The 17,450-nt window shown below is 47.0% G+C and overlaps 1 protein-coding gene across 1 annotated transcript in view; it reads left to right on the top strand.

The window, feature by feature from the left end:
- LOC147623526 (uncharacterized) overlaps positions 1–16,961 on the top strand; it is a 37,247-nt gene extending 20,286 nt beyond the window's left edge. Inside the window, exon 7 of the mRNA XM_086821710.1 lies at positions 16,192–16,961. Within this exon, the coding sequence (XP_086677836.1) occupies positions 16,192–16,548 (357 nt within the window). The 3' untranslated portion in view covers positions 16,549–16,961. The remainder of the gene's footprint in view (positions 1–16,191) is intronic.
- Positions 16,962–17,450: the final 489 nt, after the last annotated feature.

Genomic DNA, 17,450 nt, shown 5'->3' on the forward strand with positions numbered 1-17,450 from the left:
TTTATAAGGTTAAATGTTCACATTCACTACCGGCGACCATCTCTTCAGGCTGCGCACGTACACGATTTTTGGCGGCTGTACGTTCTGCTCCTACAGGCGGCAGCAGACCTGCAGTACTTCAGTGTGCTGCCTCTGGTGGCTGCTCCTACAGGCGGCAGCATACTTGAAGGCTGCGCTGCCTTTCTCTTCTGCACGCAGTCGTGGGCCACCTCCAACAGGCTCTACGTCTCATCTGCAGCAAGTTGCGTCTATCCTTCAGCAGGCTGCCCACTACAGGTAGCTGCGCAGGCTGTAGCCAGAGGTGGCAGTGCACAGCAGCCAGGCGCTTCCTAGGTGGCTGTTTCTCCCATCCTCTCAGGCGACTGTACCCTCATCAGTTGGTTGCGTCTGCCCACAGCAGGCGACTACACATGCTTCTCTTTCTGCTGTTGTATTTTTCCAGTGGACGGTTCAATCTATCCAAAGACTACTTCCTCCACGCTGCAGCCAGGCATCTCCTCCCTTGCAAGAGGGTGTTCCTCTTTTCACAGCAGGTGGCTGTGGTCTTTGCGGTTGTATTTATCTTGGTGGCTGCGCTAAGTTCTCTACGAGGCGGCTGTGCCATCTCAACAAGGTTGCACGTCTTCTCCACTGGCGACCACCAGAGGACTTAACATCTCCTGGGTAGCTACATCTTCTACACAAATACCACGGGTATTGGTCCTCTATCTGCCATCCACAAGTAAGTGAATTTCAGATTTAAGTAAAGTATTTCGTGTTAAATCTAATAAGGGATTCCCGACTCCCTATACGGCCAACACCCGTTCGGTGCCGGGTAGTCCAAGCTCTATTGGCGAACCTCGGTCCAAAGGTGCTGAGATTGGGAGAGCCAGGCGGTAGTACGAGAGCGCCTGTTTGTGCGTGGTCTCAGAACACCAGTGAGGCGCTCTCCGCGGAGTCCAGTGAAAGCACAGGACCGTAGAGACTGGACCACGCTAGTGGTCGTTCTGCTTCGAGCATCTACATCGAATTTCGACTTCGAGCCTATTTGTTTGGTACGGTTTTCATATGTACATGGACATCATCTGGTTCTTGGAACCCATGGAGCATTGTATTTGTTAAATACTCCCAATAAATATATCATATATTGAGGGGGGGGTCGGCCCGTTCCGGCCCCAGTGCTGGTGTCCATCTTTCCATTTCATTTCATTTCAATTTCAAGTTGTATTAAGTTGTCCATTTCAAATTGTGGTTTTAAAAGTTGTGCTATTAAGCGTGTGGGTGTCCAATGGAGTCTTCCCACTTGACGGGATCGGTTTCATTGGTATCAGAGCACGGTTGTTTCTCTCTTTCTAGTGGGGAAACGAACCTGTGTACTGGACATCTCGCTTTTAGCACACTTTAAACACAATGGACAGCCAAGGCAACCCTTTGGAAGTGCCAAATTCGAGGGGTCCATCTAGTGCCTCTTGTGGGTCTGATGCCCTGCGAGGAAGACACAAGCCCCTGGAAAGGGTTAATGATAGTGAATCAAAGGGTCAACTGTCTCCAGGAAAGACAGTTATGCTTGAACAAGAGCTTGATGCTATGAGGGCTGAAATGGAACATATGAGAAAACTTCTGCAGGCTCAAGAGCAAGAGTTAAAGTTTTTGCATGAAGATCCCCATGTGCAAAGTGCTATTGAAGCCAGGAAGGCTGATGCAATGGTAGATGTAACTTTTGAATCAATGGCACGGGAAGTGGGCAAGAAACCAAGGGAGTTGGCACTTGCCTATCTCCTCCGCAAAGGTGAAATTAAAGAGGGGGATGACGGAGAGCTGAAATTCAGAAATCCACCTCGTTTGAAGCATGGAGATCCTGCATCTCAAAGGCTGAAATCTTTAATGCAAAAGGAAGAGGTGACAGTCACTTCTTGACATGCATCTTCTCCACAAGGCACTAAGCCTGACAGATATATGTATGCCAGTGCTCATGGAGGGCATGAAAGTCACATGCATTCAAGACATGTATCTCTCGGTAAGGGTGACAGGTCTGCTGCTAGAAAAATTTTGCCTTCTGAGTTGTCTCATGGAGAGACAACTGCCTTATGTAGGTAAGTCACATGCATCTGATTTTCAAGTTCATGGAGCACATGCCACCGTGCCTCATAAAATTTCTATGACGACCCATGGAGCCCATGCAGATAGGGCTGCCCCGTTGGACAAGGGGAAAAGAAAAAGAGAAGACCATGAGCCTCATGCCAGAAAGCTCAAGGAATTCAAAGCAGGTGACAAATCTGTTAAATTTGATGTTTTTCATGGTGAACATGATGCTTCTAAGGTGTTAGCATTTGTGGCACAGTTCGACATTGCTTTTAGTGATGAGGACTTTACTGAAAAGTCAAAAGTACGCCATGCTAGCATGTTTTTGAAAGGAACTACTGCTCATTGGTGGATCATTGAAAAGATCACCAAGGACCCCATTAGCACCTGGAAGGAATTTAAAGACAGATTCTATGCTCAGTTTTTGCCACCAAATGCAGAGCAAACTCTCACTCAAAAGTGGGACAGGCTGGAACAAAGAGAGAATGAAAGCGTGCAACAGTATGTTAACAAGTTTTGGAAAGTATTGCTGGAAGTGACTCCCTTTATGCAAATCAGTGAGGATGAAAGAAAGAGGAAGTTTCGTTTTGGACTGCAACCAGCATATCGTTCGGACATTGAATTGCACCCGAAACATACTTTGCAACAGCTCACAGCTTCTGCTCTTGCTACGGAGCAATTGGTGCTCAAGATTAAACAGGATCAAGGAGGTTCAAAGGGGAAAGACAAGGCTGTCCCAAATCAGCAAAAGGGTGGACAGCCACCTAAAAAGAACTTCCGGGACACCTGCAAGGGTGGTAAAGCTGAAAATAACACATCTAAACATCAGGGCCCAAGGAAGAACAAATTCGGTTTAACCCTAGAGCAAAGAGAGCAATATGCCAAGGATGGAAAATGCTTTTCTTGTGGTAGCAAAGACCAGATGTTCCGACTATGCCCAGATCGCAAATCAAAGCACGAGGACAAGCAAACCAAGGCTAAGGTACATGTAGTTCCTGATGTGCAAGGAAATACAAGTCATGATGCAAAAGAGCGAATGGTTTGCAAGGCTTGGGGGCAAATCAAGGATCAGCCCGCACTATTCATGTTTGATGATTGTGCAACCGATAACTTCATCTCTATGCAAATGGCAGTTGCATTGGGTATTGAGGTTGAGAACATGGGACCTCAGATTGAAGCCGAAGCTGCATTTATTGGTAAAGAGGTGCAGGCTACCCCATTGATAGGAAAGTTGCGCATCCATATACAGGGCTACCTTGATAATGGACATTTCCTAGTTGCTCCACTGAATGGATGTGATGTATTGTTGGGCAAGCCGTGGCACCATAGGCTTGAGTCCCGCAAAGGCTACAAGTCTAATATGATTTCTTTTATGCATAAAGGCCGCATGCATTTTATTGATGCTGGCAAAGAAGGGGATTCCATCCCACTTGTATCACACATCCAAATTAATAAAGCAATGAAAAAGAGTCTTTCAGCATACTTGGTTTTTGTTCTTGATAGCCTTGTGCCAAATCATCAAAATGTGGATGCTATGTCTAATGATAGGCTGAATTTTCTTTATGCATTCAACGACTGCTTTGCTGATTCATTGCCAGGTGAATTACCTCCCCAAAGGCCCGAAGATCATCGCACAGATCTTGTGCCAGGTAGTTCTCCTCCTAACAAACCCGCATACCGAGTGAGTGCTGCACAACAAGAAGAAATCATGAAGCAGGTAAATGAGCTTTTAGAGAAAGGTTTGGTTCAGCCCAGTTCCTCACCTTCCTGCTCTCTTGTGCTTCTTGTTCAAAAGAAGGACGGATCATTCCGTATGTGTGTGGACTATAGAGCTTTGAACAAGCTTACCATCAAGAACAGATTTTCAATTCCGCGAATTGATGATATCTTGGATAAGCTTGATGGCTCAGGTTGCTTTAGCAGACTTGATTTGAAGAGTGGTTATCACCAGATACGCGTGGTGCCACAAGATGTCCATAAGACTGCATTCAGGACAGCCTTCGGATTATATGAATTTTTGGTAATGCCTTTTGGTCTCACCAATGCTCGTGCTACGTTTAATCGTATGATGGATAGGATATTCCGATCCCATTGTAAATTTACAGGAGTATTCTTTGATGACATCTTGGTCTCCAAGAATGAGCAGGAACACAGAACTCATTTGGTCACAGTGTTTGAAGAGTTGCGGAAGCATAAACTTTTCATTAATGCCAAGAGAAGTGAGTTTTTCCTTTCAGAGATTCATTATCTGGGTCATATTGTATCCAAGGATGGAGTTACAATGGATCCTGCAAAGATAGAGACTATTCGGAATTGGCCCGAATTGCAAAACGTACATCAAGTACGTAGTTTTCTGGAATTATGTTCGTATTACAGGCGTTTCATAAGGCATTTCGCCATGATTGCCACTCCTCTACATGATCTCACAAAGAAGAAAACTGCTTTCAAATGGACTTCAAAGGAACAGGATGCTTTCTTGCAGCTCAAGCATGCTATTATATGTGGTCTAGTATTGATTGTTCCTGACTTGCACAAGTCATTTGTGGTTGAATGTGATGCTTGTGGTGATTGCATAGGAGCTGTCCTAAATCAAGAAGGGCATGTAGTTGCATACGAGACCGTCGTTTGCATGATGCTGAGCTTCATATGGATATCTATGAGAAAGAGCTCTTGGCTGTAATTCACGCCTTAAAGATATGGAAACATTATCTTCTTGGGGCTGAATTTGTAGTCAAGACAGATCATCAAAGCTTGAGATACTTTCTATCTCAAACAAAGCTTTCAGAGAAGCAGATGAGAATGGCAAACTTTCTTTCCATGTTTCATTTTCAGATTGTGCATACTCCAGGAAAGAAAAATGTGGTGGCCGATGCACTATCCAGGAGGCCTTATGCTGTTGCAGTCTCAGTGGCCTCTCATGGAGACTTATCTGCTATTGGAGATTTGTATCATTTGGATGCTGATTTTTGCCATATATGGACTGATTTGTTGGCTGGTCATTCACATGCCTCTTATGTTATCAACGAGGGTATCTTATGAAGGATAATTGCCTATGTGTGGTGAAGGATTTGCGTCCAAAGGTTATAGACGAATGTCACGCTTCACCTTTTTTTTTTCCCGAGAAAAGATCCTTTCATTAGTTATATAAAAACGCCCGTAGGGCTACAAAAGATCTCTCCTGCTCATAAGAGAAGCAGAGCAGTGAATACAGCAAGGCAGCCCGGGAGACTCTCCCTAGGTGTTGCAAAATACAAGCATTAGTACAAGGACTGAGGGGCTAAATCATACAATAGGGGGGGGGGGAAAGCCAAACAGGTGGCCTGTAATGCCAACGGGGGGATCCCGTGTGTAGGGTATAGAAGGGGCCGCTGCGCCAGGTGGTGTGAAAGGCCTGACGCCGCAAGATCGCCTCATCCGAGTCGCCCCGGATGTGGTCATACTGTCCTCGCAGGGTGTGGATCAACTCTTGCCAAATCCCCCATGCAGTCTCTGCTGGGGGCTCTAGTCTCCCCTCAAAGGCCGTGAAACACCGGGCCCTCCAGGTGAACCAGATGGTGAGACTGCTGAGGAGCTCCCATCGTAAATCCCTCTCATGTGTCCAACTGGCGGACGAGAAATCCGGTGCCGGAACTAGGCGAGGCTGGCCCCTAATGAATCTGATGGCCTGACTGTCCTGCTCCATCTCATAACCCATAGTAGGCCCTGACGAAGTCGACCAAGCAGCGGTGCCCCACGTAAACATACCCTCTGGAGAGAGGGGGGCCAGAATACGCAGCATCCGCAGCCAAATCTGCTGCGCCTGAGGGCAATCCCAAAGGTTGTGTCTCTGTGTCTCCATAGGGTGGCTGCATCGGACGCAGGCCGCCGGAAGACCGCTGTAAACAAGCCAGGTGCCAACTGCTGAGTCCCTGTTGGCGACCAGCCACTGGAAAGTCGAGATCTTGCGGGCCTGTCGACTAGCCCAGAGCCGAGCCCAAAAATCCTCCAGGAACTCCTGTGAGAGTCCTTGTAGCTGCCACCACTGCCCCGCTGCAGCTGGAGAGACCATCCTCCTCGCCGTCAAAATATGCCGCCCCAGCCGAACTGTATACTGGAAAAAGGTGATCTCTGTGGCCTCAAGGGATGCATAAGGATCATGCCACTCGTACTCCCCAGGGTCCCACTGTAGCCGGGCCAAGGGGCGCGCTGCATATGCCCATATGCGCCAATCCGGGAGCACATCTGCAGGGTCGGGGTCAATATGCCACTTCCGAGAAGCGGCGGCCACTACCCGTATCCTCTGAAAGGTGCACTCTGCAACCAAAGGCGACTCCACCTCCACTCTCTGAAGTCTGCCCTCATCTTGAATCTCATAGTAGAGGCATCTGCCATCCTCAGTGCAAGCTCTGACAGCAATCAGGATCTCCAACTGTGTAAAGGCTCCCATCCACCGAGCTCGAAAGGCGTGAACCACTCCTCTGTGAGTGCCTCCTGAATATCATCCCTCATAATCAACCCCCCTCTGAAGTGACTCAGCCTCTCCACCTGGATCTCCTCTGGGAGGCTGCAGAAGGCCTGCCAGTCTCCAAAACTACGTGTTGGGCCTGCTGCTAAAGGTCCCCAGGCTAGACGAGGCCGAGAACCCAGTATATGACCCTGCTCTGTGCGAACCGCTGGGCTCCAGATGAGCGGCTGTCTGGCCCGCTCCTCAACACAAGGAGGTCGCTGAGAGAGCCCCGGTCTCAGCAGCTCCCAAGCTCTCAGGATACTCAAAGCAAATCTGTCCTCCCATCCTCTACTGAGGCCTGTCCTCCTCATCTCTATGAAGATCCAGCGAATCTCTGGTGCCCAAGTGCCACCTGTTGGAGGAGCCCGAGCTTGCAGCCGCTGCAAGAGAAGCTCTTTCCAAGGCTCAGCGCTTGGAAGCAGCCCCCGAACAATAAGCTTCCCCAATAAGGCTCTACTCTGATAGACTGGATCTATAATGCCCAAGTCTCCCTGAGCCAACGGAAGTGTAATAACTGCCCATGCAACCTTTGCCCGGGCTGGTTGACCGTCCCGCCCAGACCAAAGAAAGTTCTTGATCAGCCTCTGTACCTGGCTGATGCAAGAGCTCGAGAAGATCCAGCAAGACGTAATGTACCACATGGTCGCTAACAGCACCTGATTCGCCACCACCACCCTTCCAGCCAAGGATAGTCAAGCTGTACTCCAATACAAAAGCTTCTTCCGAATGCTCAGAAGAAGCGGGGCAATCTGCTGCTCAGGTGACAAATCTAGTCCAATCTGGCATCCCAAATACCGCACTGCTGTGCCAGGAGGAATCCATCTAAAATCGGGGTCCGGGCTCCATGCCGGAGTGGGAGCACTACTGATCCAAAAGGCCACTGTCTTGCGCCAATTGATCAATGCTCTCGAAGTTGCACTAAAAACCTGGAGCGACTGCTCTGCGAGAGGCGAAGGTGGAAGCGAGGCGGTGGGAGGGGACGGGGGTGGGGGGGGTGAAGGAGGGGGTGCTGGCATCTCCTGGTCCTCAGTCGTCGCCGCAGGGGTCTCCTCCTGGAGAGGAGCAAAGCTGTTCCTCACGGGAACCTAGTGAGGCTGAGACTCTGGCTGCTGTTGCAGCGGTCTCTGAGCGTGCTGTCGCGGCTGTCTCCCTCGGCTAGTGTCACGCTCCACCTTATGCTGGTCATAGAGGTATTATGCCCACTACTCGCATGATTCAGAGATATTTCTTTTGGCCAAGCATGCGTAAAGACATTGAGGCTTATGTGCGTGCATGTATTACTTGCCAAAAGGTGAAATTTGGTAAAGCTTTTTCTTGCAAATATTTTCAAGCATCATGGTATGCCTAAATCCATTGTTGGGGATAGAGATCCCAGGACTACAAGCCTCTTTTGGAGGGCTTTATTTGATAATATGGGTACTAAACTTGAGTTTTCATCAGCTTATCATCCCCAAACGGATGGCCAAAGTGAAGCTGCAAATTCAGCCGTGTTGGACTTATTGAAGTGTTATGTGGCAGATCAAAAGAGTGCATGGGAGAAGTATCTTCCACTTGTTGAGTTTGCCTACAACAATACGATCCATGCTTCCACGGGAAAGGCTCCGTTTGAGATTATCTATGGCAGAGTGGTATTGCCACCCATCCTTCGTACCAAGGATGAGATTTTTGCGGCTGATGAATATGTTTGTGACTTGGATGTTGCCTTTGGTCAGGTCCGGACAGCCATTGCAAGATCTCAGGATAAGCATAAAATGGCTGCTGACAAGCACAGAAGAGACATGGAAGTCAAAGAAGGTGATTGGGTTTTGCTGAAATTTGAGAAAGCTAGGCTTCGGAAGAGGCCAGGACGAGAAGGATCATATCCTAAGCTTTCTCCTCGCTATTATGGACCCTTCAAGGTGATTCACAAGATCAATGAAGTGTCATACAGGCTTGCTTTTTCTAGTCACTGGAAGATTCACTGCGCAGGCTGTAGCCAGGTGGCAGTGCACAGCAGCCAGGCGCTTCCTAGGTGGCTGTTTCTCCCATCCTCTCAGGCGACTGTACCCTCATCAGTTGGTTGCGCCTGCCCACAGCAGGCGACTACACATGCTTCTCTTTCCGTTGTTGTATTTTTCCAGTGGACGGTTCAATCTATCCAAAGACTACTTCCTCCACGTTGCGGCCAGGCATCACCTCCCTTGCAAGAGGGTGCTCCTCTTTTCACAGCAGGTGGCTGTGGTCTTTGCGGTTGTATTTATCTTGGTGGCTGCGCTAAGTTCTCTACGAGGTGGCTGCGCCATCTCAACAAGGTTGCACGTCTTCTCCACTGGCGACCACAAGAGGACTTAACATCTCCTGGGTGGCTACATCTTCTACACAAATACCACGGGTATTGGTCCTCTATCTGCCATCCACAAGTAAGTGAATTTCAGATTTAAGTAAAGTATTTCGTGTTAAATCTGATAAGGGATTCCCGACTCTCTATACGGCCAACACCCGTTCGGTGCCGGGTAGTCCAAGCTCTATTGGCGAACCTCGGTCCAAAGGTGCTGAGATCGGGAGAGCAAGGCGTTGGTACGAGAGCGCCTGTTTGTGCGTGGTCTCGGAACACCAGTGAGGCGCTCTCCGCGGAGTCCAGTGAAAGCACAGGACCATAGAGACTGGACCACGCTAGTGGTCGTTCTGCTTCGAGCATCTACATCGAATTTCGACTTCGAGCCTATTTGTTTGGTACTGTTTTCATATGTACATGGACATCATCTGGTTCTTGGAACCCATGGAGCATTGTATTTGTTAAATACTCCCAATAAATATATCATATATTGAGGGGGGGGGGTTGGTCCGTTCCCGGCCCTAGTGCTGGTGTCCATCTTTCCATTTCATTTCATTTCAATTTCAAGTTATATTAAGTTGTCCATTTCAAATTGTGGTTTTAAAAGTTGTGCTATTAACCGTGTGGGTGTCCAACGGAGTCTTTCCACTTGACGGGATCGGTTTCATGGTGGATCATAAATCTTCTTGGGAGAAGTACTTACCGCTTGTGAAATTTGCAAACAACAACACGATACATTCATCTACAGGAAAGGTCCCGTTTGAGATTGTTTATGGTAAGGTGGTTTTGCCACCCATCCTTCGCACAAAGGATGGGATATTTGCAGTTGATGAGTATGTAAGAGACTTGGATATTGCTTTTGCTCAGGTGTAGATAGTCATTGCAAGGTCGCAAAGACGAGCATAAAAAGGCTGCCAACAAGCATAGAAGGCGATTTGTTGTTAAAGAGAATGATTGGGTATTGTTGAAATTTGAGAAAGCAAGACTTTCAAAGAGGCCTGGGAAAGAGGGTGCATACTCTAAGCTTGCAACGAGGTACTATGGGTCTTTTCGAGTGATCGAGAAGATCAATGAAGTGGCTTTCACGTTGGCATTACCTAGTCGTTGGTATATACGTAATGTTTTTAATGTGAGTCTCCTTTGCAAATATGTAGATCCACCACAAGTTGATGAGCTTGAGGAGATTTTGTAGCCAGAGCAGATTGTGTATCACAAGGAACGTAAGCTTGCTGCTACAGGCAAAGTTGTCAGGCGTTACCTTGTGAAGTTTAAGAACTATCTTCCCATTGATGCTAAATGGTAGATGAAGAGTTTTTTTGAGATTGCTTGCATCTGCTTCAGACCTATTTGGATACGTTTAGTTGTGGACAACTGTTTAGAAGCCAGGGGGGATGTCACCATTTAGCTACCCAATTGGTCCACTGTCCACTTGTGTTTTCTCATTATGTATGTACATTGGATTGACGTCCATGGTAGTTGCATATGCCGGGGATTGATGCCACTCATGTGATACTGGGGACTTGGCTTTTTGCTTTGGGACTTGTGCCTACGTGTACATGCTCGGAAATGCTTGGAGGATTGGTGTTCCATCGGGTTTGGTATCTCGTGTACTTGCCTAGAGTATGTCTATTTTGGTATAGTTTCATGAACGGGGATTGTCCTTACCAATGCTGCATTGTATAGCATCTTTATGTGCTTCCTTGCAATTAAAATTGCATGCTATTTTTATGCTTGCTTGACCAATGTGTAGTTCTAGGTAAGGGGACGTCTGTCCATGAACCGTGTGTGTAACTGTGTGTTGACATGGTTATGTGGCACGTGACAAGTAGTAAGTACTGGTCATATGTAACTTGGTTGAACACAATGCTAATCAATACACTTAAATACACTAAGATTTGAAGGACACTTGCTCAAATACAAGAAGTAAATTGCTGAATTGACAAGAGGCACACAATGAGCCGGAACGGCCGACCCCTCCCTTGAGTAAATTGTATTACTATTGGAGAAATTCAATACATAGTTTCACGGGCATCCATTGCCAAATCCTCCATGCCAATGCATATGAAATTCAGCATTTAGAAAACAATGGTATGTCGATGTAGATTACCAAGGAGCTGCCTTGATGCTCGGCCCGACTTCAGTGCCCATATTCTCTACCATTGGTTCTATGTTCTACCAAGCAAGGTAGCAACATCTTCAAGAGCACATAGGACAAGAGAAATACTACACAGGGCGGCTAAACAAGGAGTCCTGCCCTTCTACTGAGTAAGTAATGACAATACATTGTCCAATTACCTTACCAGTCTTCATAGAAGTTGTTGCAAGCGGAAGTCTTTGCGTTGGAAGCTTTAGAAGTGTTGATATCTTCGATTTGCCGCAATCCTTCGCGACAAAAGTCTTCAAGAGGATGAAGGGAACCTTGGGAAAGCTTCCCCTATGGTTCAACTTGAGAAAGGAAGGCTGAAATTAGGGTTTTCAGCAAAAGACCAGAAATTACAGCAAAAATAAGAGCTGTTTTGCTGAATTTCAGTCATTGGGAGTGAGTAGGAGAGTGATTAGCACTTGGAAACACTCTTGGAAGCTTGGAAAACACCCAAGCAAGTTGGGTATGGCTATGGAGAGCTTGGAAATGGAGAGAAATGGTGGAAAAACAGAGTTTTCAGCCTCCAAAAATCCTCATGAAGAGAAAACACGAATTTCTCTTAATAAGTAAGTGAATTGGGGTCCAATCAGGTGAAGGGACATGGGGAGATGCCCATTTATGAGTAAAAGGGGAGATGCCCATTTATGAGTAAAAGGGGAGGATCAGGTCCTGGACATCGAGTCTTGTCCGCCTCGGGACTTCAATGAGTGTGAACTTGGAAGCGTTCATAATTTATAAGTGACTTTTGGGCGTCCAAACTTTAATGAAGTGGGAATGCACTCACTTATAAATATTGGCTAAGTTCTAAGGGCTATTTGAGCCTAGATTGGGTAATACTTACCACCTGTTCACATGCCACACAACCATGTCAGCAGACAGTTTCACACGCACGGTTCACGGGCGGGCGTCCCCTAGCCCGGAACTACACATAGGTCATGCAGGCATGAAAACAGCATGCAATTTCATTTGCAGGCAAGCACATAAAGATGCCATGCAATGCAGCATTGGCATGAGCAATTTCCGTTTCCCAAGGTTCCCCTTCATCCTCTTCAAGATTTTTGTCGTGAAGGATCGCGATAAATCAAAGATTTCAATACTCCAAACGCTTCCATCACGAAGACTTCCGCTATCATCGACTCTACTTGCAATCGGTAAGCTTTGATGTTTAAATATGGAAGCAAGTAGTAGGAGAGAGGAATCGGACTCCATGATTACATACCCTGTGTAGTGTTCTCTTGTTCTATGTGCTCTCTTGCAGATTGTTGCTACCATGTGTAGGTGGAACAATAGAGAGCATATGGTAGGGAACATGGGCACTTGAGAGGGTAGTGTGAGCTGCAAGTCTACACCGACAATACATTGTTTGTAATACTGTATTCATAGGCATTGGTATGGAAATCTGGTCAGAAATGCCCATGACACCATGTAAGATCAATATACTTTATTTGAGGGAGGGGTCGGCTGTTCCGGCTCATTGTGCGTCTCTTGTCAATTCAGCAAATTACTTCTTGTATTGAGCATGTTGTCCATTAAATCTTGTTGTATTTAAGTGTATCGATTAGCATTGTGTTCAACCAAGTTATAGGAGGCTTGTGGGCGGGAGAGAGGGTTGTAAGCAGCTCCATTTTGTAGTGCATGGGAACGTTAGTCGGAGTTCCAAGCATTAAAAATCTGGCAGGACAAGGTTATCTTTGGTGTAGCAGAGACTATGGATAGGATCTGTTCGGAGTTCATTGTTCGAGTTTTTGGGACGTGATGTGTTCACAGTCCACTGTGGGGGGATAATGGACGCGGTGTGTCCAGCAACTCATCATCTTACACTTGTGTGGGAATTTGGACCCGAGCAAAGTTCTTTGCTATTCGTTGTGGCATTGGGTTTCGAGGAAACAGGTTGGCGGGTGCTCTCTCCGATGTGATTCCGGTATCTGCAGTACTGGAGGGTCCATGGTTGCATCTTCATCAGCTTAGCTTCTTCAGACTCTTACACACTATGAGTTGTAGAGGTGGTGTTAGAATATTGTGCATCTCAGTGTATTGCGGTTTTTCCTATTTGTTAGGTTTTATTCATTTTCTCCTTGTTTAGTAGGTCGTGGAGAAGTTGGCCAACTCTTAGGGGCAATCGGCTAGTTCCGTGGTTCACTATATAAGACAGCTCCTCAAATTCACTTGTAGCGTCCAATCCAAGCATAGTGCAACATTCCTTTGCTGGCTATTGCCATTGTAATAAGCTTCATGCTATAATAAAAGGTGATCTTGTCAACAAGCTCTCTCTCTCTTCCCCCCCCCCCCCCCCCCCCCCCCCCCCCCTGAAATGGTGTTTTATATTATATGTAAAAATGTACATCAGCCACATGGCTCACACAGAACCTATGGTCCCCCCAAAAAAAACCCCCCACAAAAGATCCTCTGAAGGATCATGACCATGCAAACCTGTACACTAATAAGAAAGCCTCCTAAATAAGCATCCCAGATAAAAGCATCAAAGATGAGCTAGCCGAGCCGCCGTAGACCATAACGAAATAACATCTGCATCCAACAGCTGAGCTGAGAGAAGAGAAGGAAACTGCCAAAGCAGCAAACCGCGGATACGTAGAATGTGCCCATGTATTCCAGACAAGGAATCACAGATGAACCCATTCCGTGTAGTCCAAATATGCCAAAGTCCTGTCCATCTAAGGAAATGGAATATCACAAGCTGACTGTCCGAAGTAATGACTTGAGGACAAATCCCTTGCTCTCTCTCTCTCTCTCTCTCTCTCTCTCTCTCTCTCTCTCTCCTTGTCTATGCTCCTGCCTGTGCGTATTCCAACAGTACTGGCATGTGAGGGAGAAGGCTAGGTAGGCATGACCAGCTGCCCATGGGGCGGGGGGAGATGGTGAAGTCCGAAATGAGGAGTATCAAGGAGAGAGATCCCATCAAGTAGTCCACTGTACTTGCTCCATGTCTGAAGGGGTAGCAGGTGACAGAGCTAGAACTAGGCCACCGGGCTAGGCCCCCCATTGGTGGCATATTTGGATGAAGATGGTGCAAAGTAGCACACCACAAGGTAGATGTCACGGGCTCTTTGTGTACTGATCCTGGAGACTTCAATGCCCGTACTGCCAGTGCACAGGTACCCCTCTTCGAGATAGATGATCCCACACCAATATGAATTGTGCATCCTCATCCTGCCTGATCACTTGTATCATATGCTGTAGCTCCTCCCTGAAGAGTATGGCCACTCCTCTTGAGCCTCTAGTGCCTCCTAGTGTTCGAGACTGTGGATGGTGGACAGACTCCCATCTATATCCCCTCACCTTAGGTAGCCAGCTCCTCTGGCACTAGTGTGTCTCTATGTAAAGGATCATGTCACGTCCTCTAAATTGTCCTCTCAGCATCCCATTTGTTTGCATAAGGTTTCACCATCCTCCATCGGTGAGCCTCCTACCTTCAGCCCTGTAGGCTGTGATCCTCACATTGAGGGCCCATGGTGTTAGGGGTCGGGGCTGATTTTTGCTTCTTCACAACCTCTGTCCATTCCTTCCTCACCTCTTGTTTGACGACATCTGCCCATCCCTTCTCAAGCTCCTTGTGTTCATGAGGCCTTTGTGGAGTTGGGTTCTGAGGTATTCAACCTCTAAAAGCAGAGAGGGACTGATTTCCCACTCTTCCTTTTTAAGATCCTGAATTGCTTCTGTGAATTTCTGGGTCTCTTCTTTATGCTCTTGGGAGGCTTGTTTGAGAGCTGAAATCTCTCGCTCAAGGGTTTCCACCTGCTTGCCATGTTGTTCCCTCATCTTTGCCATCTCCTCTTGGAGCTCAGCTGTCTCTTTGTCCTGTTGGTCATCCTGGAACACCAAGATGTCCCTGATGGCCTTTAGCACATCTCTAGTAAGAGTTCCCCGGCTGTTGGGTTCTGAACTCGAGTTTGCTCTTGTCCATCGCTTTCTTTAAATCTCCCTGTAATCCGTCCCATTTGTTGGACCAAGTCATGATCCTGTGACCTTCGTCTGCCCGATGCACGAAGTAGAGAGGGGGAGGCCTTTCACATTCTTCAGCTTGAAGAGAATCCCCTTGGGGCCAGCTGCCTTGGGAGCAGGCTGGAGCTGAGGCGGGGGCGGGAAAGGGGCGCAGGCGGGCTGGGGCGAGAAAGAAAGAAAGAAAGAAAGCTGTATCTACTAGAGGCCGAACTCGACCTATGAGACAAATCAATGTACAACTGTCAATGTCTTCTGGATGTCCAGGAAAAAAAGGACAAAATGAACATGAAATAAACTATGAAAGTACTGAGCTAGTGGGGGGGTGTGATGGATGGAGCACTACTGCTAGAGGCTCAGTATGCAACCTATATGCGCAGGGTATACAAGAATGCAATGCAGATATGTCTAGCTCCAACCAGTACCATAATGGGGGTGTAATATGTGATACATAGGCGATGGCGAGGCAAAAATACCTCGGAGCATGATCTCCGGGTGTGAGTGTAAGTGAGCTAGCCGCTCTTGGATATGGTGCTGATGTCGAGCCCATATCTCTGTGATCTCCCTCTGATGTAGTCTGGGAATCTGGTAGCCTGGGCGAGAGAGAGAGAGAGAGAGAGAGAGAGAGAGAGAGAGAGAGAGAGAGAGAGAGGGGCGCAAGCGGTCTGGAGAGAGCGAATGGAGGGGCACAGGCGGGCTGGGCGAGAGAGAGAGAGAGAGAGAGTGATAGAGGCCTGCGGAAGGCCAAAATGATTTGTGAGACCAAATACTTAACACGAAGATCATGAAGGTCTTGAGCCAAATCTGTAGTCCAGAAAAAGAAAAATTTTGCAAAAAGAAAGAAAAAATCCTACTAACAAGCTAGTAGAGCTAGGATGCCAAGGATCAGATACATGCACCTTAAAAGCGATCTTTGCGAGAGAGAGAGAGAGAGAGAGAGAGAGAGAGAGAGAGAGAGAGAGAGAGAGAGAGAAAGAGAGAGAGAGAGAGAGAGAAAGATTTTATTAACGTCTTCCAAAAGACCGAACTCGGCCTATGAGACAAATCGGTGTACCTGTATGGGGTATCCTCTGTCATCCCAACAAAATGAAAAAGTACTGAACTAAAAAGCTGAATCTGGGTGTGCAATAAGTACAATGAGTGGGAGAGCTGTGTGTGTGTTCAAAAATCCATTGTTAGTTGCTACAACTTGCTGTGTTTAGGATTGTTAACCCTTCAAAAAATTTCCAGGAAAAAAAAGAGAAGGCGAAGGAAGAGGAAAGAATTGGGAAGGAGAAGAAAGCTGAAGAGAGGAAGAATAAAGAGGACATGGAAAGGGTGGCTGAGGAAATTGGGAGGGACACACAAAGAGACAATCTTGCAAGGGAGAAGGATCAGTACAGTGTGAGGGCCAGGGGGAGAGATTATTGCCAGTATGGCAGGGATGAGCATGGAGAACGGAACGGGAGAAGCAACGGACGAGACAGACATCATGAAAGAGACAGAAGAAGAGATTGGCCACGGGATCGGGATTTCTCACGAGCCAGGTCACGCTCTCCTCCAAGGTCCGGTTCTAGATCTCCTATTCGCCAGCGTAGCAGGCGATAGTCAAATTCGTGTGTAGTATATGTTTTTAATAGCAATGGTATACTGAACGTTTTGGCAACAGGCCATTTTATGTTTCCTCTTAGTTTTTTTTGATGGCGAAGATGCAAGATGGGTTATCAGATCATTAGGTTAGTGTGCTTACTGATTTTATGATTTAGTCAGGCATGTGTGTTGAAGTTGCCTTTTTAGAGATCTTGTATGACAGTTCAGTGTGAGACACATTTTGTTGGTCGAATTCTGTTTGTTCTTTATGTGAAATCAGATTGGTACAGGGCCAGGTCACTGGTTGCCTAGAGTATAGCTTGGTAATGCTCTTTTGGGGCCTAGAGCTGCTGGCATAGAAGGATGGGGCTTGTGTTTAAAACCATCAACAGGGAAACCTTGCAGTCGTCAAGAAAATATTCTCTCTTCTCAGGTTAGTGTGTGAGTATCATGATGCGAAGCTTTTTTTTCCCTTTATGTTCATCAGAGATTTTAGAACTTCTGTAGGCATTTGATCTGCTTTGTTTACTTTGTTTGCCTGTGCGAATTATCATCGTGCAATCATCATTATGTATTTGTATGAAGGTTTTCCATTCAATTTTACTGTGATTTGGATTTCAAGTGAGAATTTGGTCAGCGGGCCATTACCTGAGTGACTTTTGTACACACGGCCCAGCAGGGGGGTGGGTGGGTGTTTGATATGTCAGAGAGGAAGTCATGAAAGAATTTGACATCATTTTTTGGAACTGTTCTCCCGAAATCAAATAATTACTTATGAGACCCGAAGGTTACTTTGCTCTTTGGCGAGTAACGGGATTCAAACCCGTGTTCTCAAATTCACAATCTGACACTCTGATCCATTGAGTTATACCCGCCCCAGGGCTAGCACCCGGTCCCTTCAGATTTAGAAGGGGCCTGCC

This window comes from Cibotium barometz, chromosome 27 (genome assembly GCF_041138505.1).
Source record: "Cibotium barometz isolate CiBa-2024 chromosome 27, ASM4113850v1, whole genome shotgun sequence".
Lineage (NCBI taxonomy): Eukaryota > Viridiplantae > Streptophyta > Polypodiopsida > Cyatheales > Cibotiaceae > Cibotium > Cibotium barometz.